At 37.4% G+C, this 13,248-nt stretch overlaps 1 protein-coding gene across 1 annotated transcript in view; it reads right to left on the bottom strand.

Moving 5' to 3' along the window:
* Positions 1–7,920: 7,920 nt before the first annotated feature.
* Positions 7,921–13,248, bottom strand: part of LOC127085082 (uncharacterized) — a 99,179-nt gene continuing 93,851 nt past the window's right edge. The window contains exon 4 of the mRNA XM_051025663.1: positions 7,921–8,397. Coding sequence (XP_050881620.1) covers positions 8,132–8,397 — 266 coding nt within the window. The 3' untranslated portion in view covers positions 7,921–8,131. The remainder of the gene's footprint in view (positions 8,398–13,248) is intronic.

The raw sequence follows: 13,248 nt of genomic DNA, 5'->3' as shown, positions 1-13,248 counted from the left end.
AAAGGGTCCCACGCTAGGGATTCTGGATAGAGGTTTGGTGATTGGAAATTGGTGACGTGGGAGTTTTCGGCGAGGGCTTTGATTATCGGAGTTGAAGTTTGGAGGAAGAGGAGGAGGACGACGACGGTGGTGTATGAAGTAAGGGAGTGATTGGATGAGTGAATTGGCATGGTGAGGTTTTGAGAGCTGTGTTTTGGGTTTGAAACTTTATTCCAAGTAGCGGCTGAAGTTAAGTGTATGGGTCTTCATCTCATGATGATCTATCTATAAAATTATACTATATTCTTTAATCGGAGAGGATTTTGAATCTTTAGAGTTTGAAAAAGAGAAATTAAAGGTCAGATTGTTTTGTTTTGTTTTGCTTTTAAAAAATGATTTTTATACTATTTACTTTTTAAAAAAATTGTAAATAAAAAAATTAATAAAAAATTACTTTTAATAATTATTCTAAAATATTATTTTAGATATTTAATTATTTTATTTAAAAAAATTAGATATTAAATATTTTTAAATTATTTAACTTTGAAACTATTTTTCAAATAGTATTTTATAAAAATCATTTTTGAGATATAACTTTTTAATACATTGTATTTCGATTATATTTTGATCTTCAATAATTATGTTTATATTATTATACATCTTAGAATTCTCAAAGACCGAGCTTTTCTAGGTCGAGTATAAAAAGGCGAACAAGTCGGATTGCATAAATCGTTAGTAGGTCGGTTCTCGGAGAACATTGTTACAAGACGTAAGCAAGTCGGATCTGATCACATAGTGACTCTACTCTAGTATATGAATAAGTCGGAAACGGTCTCTGGAAGGGTGTCAGGGGGCAACATGATGTTGGTGTAAGCCCTAGAGGCCAATACTTTTGGTACTTGTATCGAATTATTTATTAATAATAAAAGGCATTTTCTTTATTATGGTTGATTAATAAAGTCCCTGGAATAGATAGTCCGTTTAATGTATTAAGTGTGACTTAATCATGAGAGCACATTAAACATAAGGACACTATTCTTAAAGTATCCGTAGTCGAGCTTTATTGTGAAGTGGGATAACATTAAAGCATTGAGACTATTATGTTTGTAGACTGGTGATCACATCTCATGGATAAAAAGTTATCAAGTCTTAAACATAGGTATGAATATTAAGAGTAATATTTATACCGGATTGACCCGCTATGAGAATACTATATAGAAAGTTATGCAAAGTGTCATAAGTTATTCTCATGGTGATAATGGTGTATACTGTAACACCTCAAAATTTGCCCTCCTCTCTTGGGACTAGCTTAACATATTGCATTTCATTTTTTAGGACATTAGTCATTGCATATTGCATATCATATGGCAACAACAATCAAGTCATCCTCCAAGTCTTGGTCAGAAGATAAGAGGTTGAGATTCAAGCTAAAGGTTTAATTGAATTGATCACTAGCCATCTGAGGGTTGTGCGTCAAATTAGGGTTTCATGGTTCCTCAAGGAGATTGATCATCATCTTGGTTGCAATGGTACATCATCATCATCATGGTTTTGTCATCACCAAGAGATTCCTTATGCTTGATCAGATACCTTGGGATTAGGGTTTTGACCTCTGGTCAACCATAATCAGCTGCATTGTGCCAATCAGGGCTTGTCAAGGAGATGGGGTTTTCAATGGATGTGGGGATCATTTTATGGTTTTAATGATCTTGTGGAAGCTAGGGTTTCATCATTGAGCCATTTCATCAGGGGTTTGAGGATCAAGATCGTCAGTGCATAGCCAGTTCATCTATCAGTCAACAAAAGTCAACCACAAGTCAACTGATGGATTTGGAGGTTGGAGAGGGTTAGAGACACTTCATTCATGTCCAAAAAAGTTTCATTTGACATTTCAAACATCAAGAATGAAGAAAATAAAGTCAGATGAAAACTTTCCAAAAATAGAAAGTGACTTGTAATTCAAAATTGCCAAAAATGGAAAGGTTTTCTCCTCAAAATTACATGTCCAAAAATGCTTCAAATGAAATTTTGTCCAACATGAAAGTTGAAGATCTTGCTCTTCCCTTTCCAAAAAGTCCAAGAACATGAATTTCTCATTTGTGGTTGGCAAGTTATGATCAAATCATTATCCAAAAAAGTTGAATTTCAAAGTTGCATAACTTTTGATTCACAAGGCCAAATGGAGTGAGGTTTTTTTGAGCAAATTTCTTTTGATCCCCTCTATCCAAAACAAGCATTACATTTCATATATTTTGCTCACACAAAAAGTGCATTTTTCAAGTGAACCAATTTTGGATTTGGAGGGAAAAAGGTCATTTTGCAAAATATTCATTGTTTTCACTCCATTCCACTTGCATTAGCTCACAAATATCATTTGAAACTTGCTCCAAAACAGAAATTTTACTGTTGCATTGGTTTTGCACAAGTGAGGGTGGATTGGTCAATTGGCCATTTAGCATGAAACTTGCATTTTCACTAATCCTTTGTAATTACACTAATCATGATTACTAGCATCATTAACATCACATATATAAACTAAATCATAACTGTTTTCTAATTAACCATAACAGAATTGCATTCTAGATCTAGAAATCCAAAAACTCTTCATCTTTCTCTCTCACTTTTTCTGCAATTTTCTTCACCAACCTTGCCAAGATCTTCATCAATCCATGATCCATGTGCATTATTGAAGCTGTTGGAAGCAAGATCTCATCATTTCCAAGCTAATTCAAGGACTGTTAAAGTGAGCTTCAACAATGGCAATTCAAGATTTGAGCTAAATCGTGTACAATCAACATCAAAGCTTTGTTTCATCCACTCCTACAAGCATCAAAGCGCATCTGTTTTCATGTTACAAGGCCAGGAAACCTCAAATTCATCACTGCTATCCAATTAAGGTTAGTTTTCGAATTGCCTAATTCTTAAAATTGATGCATGCTTTAGATAGATCTTTGGATGTGGAGTGTTCTGCAATTTGTTTCATTGAATTTGGTTGAGAAACAAGGAAGTTATGTGGATTAGAAGATTGATGCACCAATATGTTTTGCTTCGAAACTTTTAATCTAGGAAGAATTAGGCTTAATTGATGAGATATTGTTGATGTACGTTGAGAGACCTTTCCAGTGATATAGATTTTGTTGATTTTGGTGGAAATTTGTTCATGCTGGAAATTTGATGATGAACACGATGAATGTGTTCAAGAACATGTGAATTTTTTTCCAGAAAACACACTTTGATCCTCATTTCCGTGTTTTGAATGGTGTTTAGTGTTTTCGGACTGGTGATTGGACCACGTGTCCAGGTACAGGCATAAGCGCGCGCCAGGATTTGAAATGGAACCTCCTTCGATCCTTGGCTAGAGCATTCCACCTTTGGCCTTTTGTATTTTTCTTCATATATGCTACATGTGTTCACATGCCATTTCATATCATTTTTAATTTCTCTCCACACTTAAAATTCCATAACTCCATAACCATTGATCCAAATTGATTGAAATTTTTTGTGCCATAATCCTTAAGATCTCTAGAATTTTATAATGATTTTTATTAAAATTGTGCACGTGTGATTTTTGGAATGGCCTAGGGTTTGTTTGGATGTGTTCTTTCATACACCCTGCTTGATGTTTTGATCATGAAATGAGGATGCTTAATTGTATGGAGCTGAAATTTTACATGTGCAAACTAGACACCGAAATGAATATTTTGGCTTTGAGTTTGCTATTTTATCATTCCTGGATTGTGAGATATGATCATTTGAATCTAGGTGTGACAATTTGTGTCACACCATTTCTTGTCTAACTTCATGATTTTATTTGCCATGCCATATGAACTTGAAATGAGCTGAATTTTTGCATGTTGATACTTCTGAATGTTAGGTTCACTTGTGAAATTTTTTGGATTTTTTGAGTGCATTTCCAATTTGTTTGAGAATTTCCTTTCTGTTTGACCAAATGTGGACCTTTTGTGAGTCATAATCTTAATTGATTTGTGAAATTCTTGATATGTATTGGATGGACTTGAAATTTTCTGGAGTGATTATAGACACTTTAAAGTTTGTCATGGCTTTGGTTTGGTGCGTTTATCATGTTCCTACTCTGTTTTGTGCTTGCTTGAAGTTGATGCATGATTTGGTGCCTTGTTTGGACTTGTTTGAGCATGCTTTGACTTAGGGATTTTAATTGACTTGCTTCCCTTTGTCCAAATGGCCTGAAATTTGGTGTGTAGATCATGTTGTGAATTCTGTTTGACCATGATTTTTTTGGGGATTTATTGAAATGTTTGTGAGTTAATTTGAATTGGATCTTTCTGTTTGGTCGTATGAGGTTCTAAATTGCATGCTTTGTACTCTTTGCCTCATGAAATGATAATGGTTGATGATATGAATGTGAGACCACTTGGATTTGATTCTTATTTGATTGATCTTAATTTTTGATAAGTTTCATGTTCTGTTTTGGTTTATTTCTCTCATTTTGACCCTAGTCTTGTACTAGTGGTTAGTGCCTAATGTTTGAGCTTTGTTTCAGGTCAAAGAGCACAATTGCTTATACTTGATGGTGTGCACTCAATTGGGATTGGTTTATTGCTTGTTTATGACTAACCTTGAGTTTGTTTTGTAGGCATTGAGATTTATGCTTAGGCCTTGTGGCTTGCACCTATGTGCCTTGATGCTTGTTATCTGTTTGTGCTGTGGACTTGTAATTTTCTGTTTGACTTTTGTTTGTCTGGTATACTGATTATGTTGGATTGATTTCAGGTACCTTAGTTGCTATAGTTCATTTTGAACTTGCTTGTGTTGTTGCTTGGTTGCTTAACCAATTGAGGTAGAATTTCTTTTCTCCATGTAGTCTGGAAGACCTGGCCTGTTACTTGGCCAGGCACCTGTCTGAAGTCCTCCTTAAGAGGCAATGCTTGTGATTGTTTATCTTTGTCCCCAAGCAGGAAAAGACCTTTGTTAAGGCAATTGGCAGATACAAGAGATGTGCAATCCATCTCCTGCTATTCTTGTTGAGTCATCCCTTTGCTCACACAACTGGTGTTGATGCATTGTGGATAGTAACCCAAGATCCTTGTACAGTTGTACAGTTGAGTCAGTGTCATAAGTGTAGAAGGGTTCCCCCTTTCTGAACCCACACTTCTTTGTCTGAAGCTCTCCCTGGCCAGGGATAAGAGCTGTGAGGCACACCCCTCACTTCCCATTTCATCTGCTTCACCCTAACTCTCAATGTTAGGGTTAAGAGCTAACATCACCTGATACAGTTGGCTTGCTTTTGTAGCCTAACCCTTGTGTGAGCCCACTTTGTCTGTATATAGTGTGTGCTAATTGCGAATGTTTGCTCTGTTTTGATTATGCTTGCATGTTTTGCTTTGCCTGTTTAGGATTAGCTTGCAGCCTGTGCAAGTAGGTAAAAAACTCAACCTAGGACCATTGTGGAATACATGATAACTATTAGGCTCGAGTCAGTCTCCCTTTTAGTTTGTCATTTCCCAGTCTCTGGTTAGGAGAAAGTTTCTCCCCTGTTTAGGGGAACTACGTTGCCCCGATCCTCATACCAGATGAGGTACGTAGGCAGGAGGTCGCACGAGATCTCTCCGGGCACCCTTTTTCTTTTTGTGTGTGTTTGTTTGACAGTTGCTAGGCTCGAGTTCCCGACTCCTTAGTAACTGGTTGTTTGTTTCTTCTCGTGTGTGTAGGAGATGGATGTAAGCCCAACAATTGGCAGTCCGTATCCTCTTGTTGTGTGCTTGGAGTCCGGTATGAGTCCATCAAGTGGCATCTGGTTTCCAGTGTGGGTTTGTTGGGTTCGGAAGCTGATGTAAGTCCAGCGATTGGCGTTCGGGTTCCATGTTTGCCTGTTTGTGCGTGTGTTTTGTTTCGGCGTGCGTGAGCCGAACTACGGTAGCTCTGATTCTTGTTCCAGACGAGATACGTAGGCATAGGATGCGATATCCTAGCGAGCCCGTTCCTCTCTTCCCCCACCTGTGTTGTTTTCAGTGTGAGTGTGTGATGTTTTGTTTTAGCAACCTTTTCCTATCCTTTGAGCGTGGATCCCGTCGAGTACGACGGATGCGTAGGGGTGCTAATACCTTCCCTTCGCATAACCGACTCCCGATCCCTTTCTCTTTGGTCGCGAGACCATGCTTTTTCCAGGTTTACTTCGAGCGTTTCCTTTCCCTCTTTTGGGATAAATAACGCACGGTGGCGGCTCTGTGTTGTTTTGTTTTAGCCCGCCGGTTGTTTTTTCGCGGATGCGACATATACCACTCTATATTGACATCATTTTTATCACATATAACTATGCCAAATCCTCTGCTAAGTCTGCGAGGCCAGAAAATTCTTGCTTTAACTTCAGGAAATAAAAATGTTTTATCCCCTCCCATAGCTGATTGTGAAGGAAGTATTTTCAAGTTCGAGCCGCAAAACTCGTCTCCATCCAGCTCAACGGCTCTTTTGGCAGCATCAGGGGACAAAAATGTTATCTTGCCCCACTTTTCTCTATCTGGAGGATCCTTCCCCATTCCTTGGAACTTGTACACAGCACATATAGAACCTGAGGTATTCTTTTCAAAAACATCAGGAGCTCCTTGTCATCAATTGCATTTATGTTTGAGTGATACACATCAACACTCAGGGAATGCTTCTCGAGTTCAAGATGCTTTATCTCAGCACCAGACCCAAACAAAGCCATAGGTGATGCAGAACTAGACCCGTGATACAATCATTTTTCCATACATTCTGCGCGTAACCTCTTTTTCTCGTATTCTAAAACATCACTCACCAACATAGTAGCTGTATTCATATCGTGTGAAGCGTTATATAACTGGATGAGATTCTCGTCAACTTTCACTTCAACAAAGATTCTTTCATCCAAACAAGCTTTTCTAATACGTGAAACATGACCAAGCAAATTACTGTTGGATTTCCCACAAAATCTTTTGAGAAGAATAGTGCCAAAACCAGTCAATGTCTTAGTTTGCAACTTCCGTTTTTCCATCTTGGATACATCAAACGAGGGAGGGGGTTGAAGGTCGTATAATGATTGAAACTCAACAGCACTAACACAGACCAGATATTCATTAGACACTGAGAGAAGGTCACCGAAAACCACCCAACTAGGCTTCTGAGCAAACACGAGCAAGGAAGAAGATGGATGCAGTTGAACATGTTGTCCAGTTTGCGCTACTTCATAACCAAGTTGATTGCGTCCAAAAAACATGGCTACATTTTCAGAAAGTGAGGCCAGTATAACCTTTTTCATATTCTTATCATGAACAGAAGGTGTATGAGGATCCCAACGCCAGTAACTTGGAACAACAAAGCCATGTTCACGCTCTAGAAAAGATTCTAACTCGAAAACTGTGTCTTGGCATCTCCTCATAGATTTAGCATTGATGCTATTTTCCCAACACCACTTATTCCTCCTCTCTTGAGGCAGAGCCTCCCATTTTTGTACACAGAGAGAAGTGTAAAAAGGTCACCATCAGAATGGCAAAATTGCACTTTGAGACAATCAGATCTTTGCTTATCACCTCATCAATGTAGTTTCTTAGAGCCTTGAGATGAAAACCCCATACTGCAGAATTTATAAATTCTCATTTATCATAGACTCCATCCCACTACAGCACAAAAAACAATAACAAAAACATGAGTATTACATATCAAAACAGGGGAATAGAACACCATACTATAATAGGTCTCATTTATTCTTCTCAATTCTTACTCTTTTTATCCCTATGTTTCTTAAATTACATTAAGATATCTCACTATACTGCTGCAAATCATCCTTTGTCCCGTTCATAAAGAGCATTAGAATTTATAAACCACCTTAAGCTCTTAATAAGAGTTTGGTATAAAACATCAAAATGATACAATTGTCACTCCTATGATTCTATGAACCTAACAATAACAACAAAACAAAACAAAAAAAGTTATAACCATGAAATAGAAACTATAAACTTAGAAATAATCAATTGATCTTTTTGTTCATATGCTTCACAAGCTGACCCATCTGAAACCTCCAATACACAAAATACACCATGCCAAATCCAATCATCACATAAAGCCAAACATTCTCTCCCTCACTCTCCTTTGGTGACATAATCTCCTCAATTCTAAAACCCTCCCTCTCTGAATTCCCCAAAAGACCCTCCAAAAATTACCCATACAACACATACATCTTATCCCTCCCTCTCGAAACAACCGAAGTAGGGTACCCTTCACTCTCAAGGTCAATTTTGTCATAAACCACACCCTCCCTCCATCCATTATTACTCTTCAGAAGCCACAACTTATTCGCTTGCGGTGAAACCACCAAAACGACACCGTCACTTCTAAAAACGACGCCATCAGGACGCGTGAGATCCTCGTTGAGAAGTACGTGCCTGGCTGTACCGTCGTCCGCATCAACCTTGAAAACCTTACCTGTATTGGATTGCACCACCAAGAGATAATCCCCGCTGCTGACGTAAGCAATACCGTTGAGCCCGATGTAACTATACGGTGTGTCGCGGTCCACCGAATGTTCGATGAACCTCGGCGATTTTGAGAAGATTGAAGCTTCTCCTTTCACGTTGACTTTCCAAATGTAGTTGCCGATGGAGTTCGTGACATAAGCGTTGCCGTTGTAATCAACAGCGACATTGTTTGCGAGGGCTTCTTCATCGGTGGGGAGAGGGGAGAGGAAGAGGCGGTTGCCGGATTTTAGGTCGTAGGCGGCGAGAGCGTTGAAAGGAGGAAGAGGTTTGACGGCGTGGATTACAGCGAGGACGCGGTTGTTGCGTGAATCGACTGTTATACCTACAACGGTGACGTTTTCGGGGAGAGAGGTATCGGAGATTAGGGTTTCGATTATGCCAGCGTCAGAGATTGATGAGATGGTGCGGTGACAGAGGGATCCGACGAGGAAGTGTTGTTTTAAAGGGTCCCACGCTAGGGATTCTGGATAGAGGTTTGGTGATTGGAAATTGATGACGTGGGAGTTTTCGGCGAGGGCTTTGATTATCGGAGTTGAAGTTTGGAGGAAGAGGAGGAGGACGACGACGGTGGTGTATGAAGTAAGGGAGTGATTGGATGAGTGAATTGGCATGGTGAGGTTTTGAGAGCTGTGTTTTTGGGTTTGAAACTTTATTCCAAGTAGCGGCTGAAGTTAAGTGTATGGGTCTTCATCTCATGATGATCTATCTATAAAATTATACTATATTCTTTAATCGGAGAGGATTTTGAATCTTTAGAGTTTGAAAAAGAGAAATTAAAGGTCAGATTGTTTTGTTTTGTTTTGCTTTTAAAAAATGATTTTTATACTATTTATTTTTAAAAAAATTGTAAATAAAAAAATTAATAAAAAATTACTTTTAATAATTATTCTAAAAATATTATTTTAGATATTTAATTATTTTATTTAAAAAAATTAGATATTAAATATTTTTAAATTATTTAATTTTGAAACTATTTTTCAAATAGTATTTTATAAAAATCATTTTTGAGATATAACTTTTTAATACATTGTATTTCGATTATATTTTGATCTTCAATAATTATGTTTATATTATTATACATCTTAGAATTCTCAAAGACCGAGGTTTTCTAGGTCGAGTATAAAAAGGCGAACAAGTCGGATTGCATAAATCGTTAGTAGGTCGGTGTAACACCTCAAAATTTGCCCTCCTCTCTTGGGACTAGCTTAGCATATTGCATTTCATTTTTTAGGGCATTAGGCATTTGCATATTGCATATCATGTGGAATAGATAAGTCATCCCCTAAAATTCTTTCTCAGAAGATAGAGAGGTTAAGAGATGCAAGCCTGAGGGTCTCATAAATTGATCACTAATCATCTGAGGGTTTGTGCTTCAATTAGGGTTTCTTGGTCCTTCAAGGAGTTTGAGCATTATCTTATTGGCAAGGTTACATCATCATCATGGTTGTGTCATCCTCAAGGGGCTCATTGTTCATGCTCAGATTCTTTGGGATTAGGGTTTAGACCTTTGGTCAACCCTAATCAGTTGCATTCTACCAGTCAGGGTTTTTCAAGGAGATGAGGTCTTTATTGAGATGGAGATCATAATATGATTTTATTGAGCTTGTATAAGCTAGGGTTTCATTTTGGAGTTATTTCATCAAGTGGTTGAGGCTCAAAATCATCTGTGCATGTTCAAGTCATCTGTCAACCATAAAAGTCAACAGAAAGTCAACTCAGGGCTAGGAGGTGGAGAAATGAGTTTCAACATCTCATTCATGTTCAAAGGGGGCTTATTCATCATGTCAAATGCATATCTTGAAGAATTTGAGGCCAGATCAAAAGTTTCCAAAAATGGAAAGTGACCTGTAATTGGAAGTTTCCAAAAATGGAAAGTTTTTGGTTCAAATTCAACTTGATCTTGCATCATCAAATAAGCTTCAAATGAAATTTTGTCCAACATGAAAGTTGAAGATCTCTCTCTCCTATTTCCAAAAAGTCCAGGATCATGAATTTATGATGAATGGTTGAGGAGATATGGTCCAATCATTGCCAAGGATGCATGGAACTTCAAAAGGCCATAACTTTTGATTCATAACTCCAAATTTGGTGGTTCTTTTTGCAAAATGCTTGTCATGACATGAAGTTTCCAAAACATCCATCACATTGCATGAATTTCCAACATATGATCATTTGTGCTTTCAAGTCAATTTTGGAGGGAAATTGCAAAATTTAAAATTGATGCATCATGGGAACAAATGACCATTGCTAATATGTGCATGGAGTGTTTTTAAGTGCATTTGATCATTGGTTTGGTACTGTTCACGTCCATTTATTACATGCACCATGCAAATTTCCAATTTTTGCCATGCACCCTTATTTTGCTTAATCTCTAATTAACTTTGATTAATTTTAATTAAAATAGGATTAGGACATGGTATATATAGATAATTGTAACAGAATTTGAAGAGGTTAATCACAATTCACCATTTCTAGATCTAAGAATTTTTTCCCTCCAAAATTTTCTTCCAATCTTAATTCAAATTTTTCTCACATAAGCCTTGAATCTTCTTCCATATTCTGGTTCTCTAGTGTTGATTTAGCAGAGATCAAGCCTTGGATCATCAAGTTTGGACCAGAATTGTGCATGTGAAGTTCAAGAACTCAAAAATGGCAAATGAAAATTGAGCTAGATCTACACGTTTCCAAGCCTCAATTTCATCATCAAACTTCATAACAAGTGATTTGGAGTGGATTTGCATGCTTGCTTGGCCTTGGATCTGCAGAATTCGCCAACTGTTCTTCAAGAGGTCACATTTTTTATCCTCTTAATTCTCTGTTTTATGTACATAATCTTGTAGATCTTGTTGTGGTGAGAATTCTGATATAAATTTTGTGGAATTTGGATGAAAATTGAGTGAGATATGATGATTTCAAGTTTAGATCTAGAAACTTCTTTGCTTCGATTCAGAAAATCCATGGAGATTTAGGCTTAGATAATATGATATTTGAACTCTACATTGAAAGAGCTTTCCAACGATATATAATTTGTAAAGTTCTGAGCAATTCTGGAAAATCTGGAAATTTGTGATGAACTTCATCACTGTTCTTCATCGCCTTCGTGAGGAAGATGAAGATCTTCACTTTACGTCGGTTTTGCTTCGCTTTGCGTCGGTTTGGACCGTCGCTAGCTTGAGGATAGGGTTCGCTGCAAAACGGTGCCGTTTCAATGAGGCGCACTCATATTCAAATTCGGACCAAGTTCGAATCCTGGTGGCAGCACTAATTCAAATTAATTCCTATTTCCCTCCAATTTCATGTATGCTTCATTTTCTTTTCAAATTTTTTTATGCTAACTTCCAAAATTCATAACAAATTGAAAAAAGCCTCAAATAATTCCAAATTTTTTGTTACTTGTTCCTTAGAATGTCTAGTTTTTTATGATGATGAATTTTGAAGTTGTGCATGGCTGGATTTCTGTTTGTGTTAGAATGATTGAACATATGTGCATTTGTGACCTTGCTCCACTCTTTCTATTGTGAAATGCTTGATTTTAATCCAATGGACATGAAATTTTGTATGATGATTCTAGACACATTGCTGGATGTTTTAGGCTTGGTTTGGTATTTTTCTCATTTACCATTTCTGTTTTATGCACATGTTTGTGAGGTGTGACAATTTGTGTCACACATTTGGTTGATCAACTTATGCAATTTAATTTCCATATCAAATGACCTCTAATGCTTCTGAATTTTTGTATTATGATCATGTTGGAGGTGTAGAATTCTCATGATTGTTTCCAGAATTATTGGAATCATTTCTGTTTTGATTTGGAATTTTCATTCTCAATGTCCATTTGTGAGCCTTAAAATTGTCTTTGACTTCCTTTGCTTATTACATGGCCTTGCTTGATGATTTTGACTTGTTCCTTTTTATGACATGTTAATATGTGTTTTAAGTTGCATTGTGTTGAATTTCAGCTCCTGTTTTGAATTTTTTCTTCACCTTTGACCCTAGGCTTTGACCTAGTGGTTTGTTACTTACATGTGAGCTTTGAATTTCAGGATCAAGCACTTAATCTCCATGGTTGATGATGCTTCATCATTTAAATGTTGATATTTGCTATTGATTGCTAACATTTTCTGTTTTGTAGGTTGATGATAACTCACTTGAGTTTGCCTTAGGGTTTATTTGTTGTACATTGGGATTGCCTGTTTGATATTGACTGTTGTCTGTTTGTCTGAATTCTGTACTGATTGGTTTAGTTGTTTACACAGGTACTTTAGCCGCTTTAACTCATTATTTGAGTTGTTTTGCTTTGCTTGTGGTTGGCATACCACTTAGGTAACTTCCTTGATCTCCATGTAGTCTGGAAGACCTGTCATGTTATTTTGGCAGGCACCTGTCTGAAGCCCTCCTTAAGAGGCAATGTTTGTGCTTGTTTATCTTTGTGCCTTGTACATATAAAGACCTCCTAAGTGAAGAGGCATTGGCAGATAGAAGGGATGTGCAATCCATCCCCTGCTATTCAGTTGTGTCATGCATCCTGCTCACACCATGTGTTGATGCACTTTGAATAAGAACCCAAGATCTTGTTGTGTCAGTCATGTGGAGAAGAGTTCCTACATTATGAACTCCCATACTTTCTAGTTGATTCAAGCTCTCCCAGGCCAGGGATAAGAGCTATGAGGCATAACCCTCATCTCCATTTCATCTGCTTCACCCTAACTCTCAATGTTAGGGTTAAGAGCTAAAAACACCCCATTCCAGTTGGCTTGTTTCTACAGCCTAGCCTTGTGTGAGCCACTTGTTTGCATAT

Source organism: Lathyrus oleraceus, chromosome 5, assembly GCF_024323335.1.
Source record: "Lathyrus oleraceus cultivar Zhongwan6 chromosome 5, CAAS_Psat_ZW6_1.0, whole genome shotgun sequence".
Lineage (NCBI taxonomy): Eukaryota > Viridiplantae > Streptophyta > Magnoliopsida > Fabales > Fabaceae > Lathyrus > Lathyrus oleraceus.
This window is presented reverse-complemented; position numbering and strand designations above follow the sequence as displayed.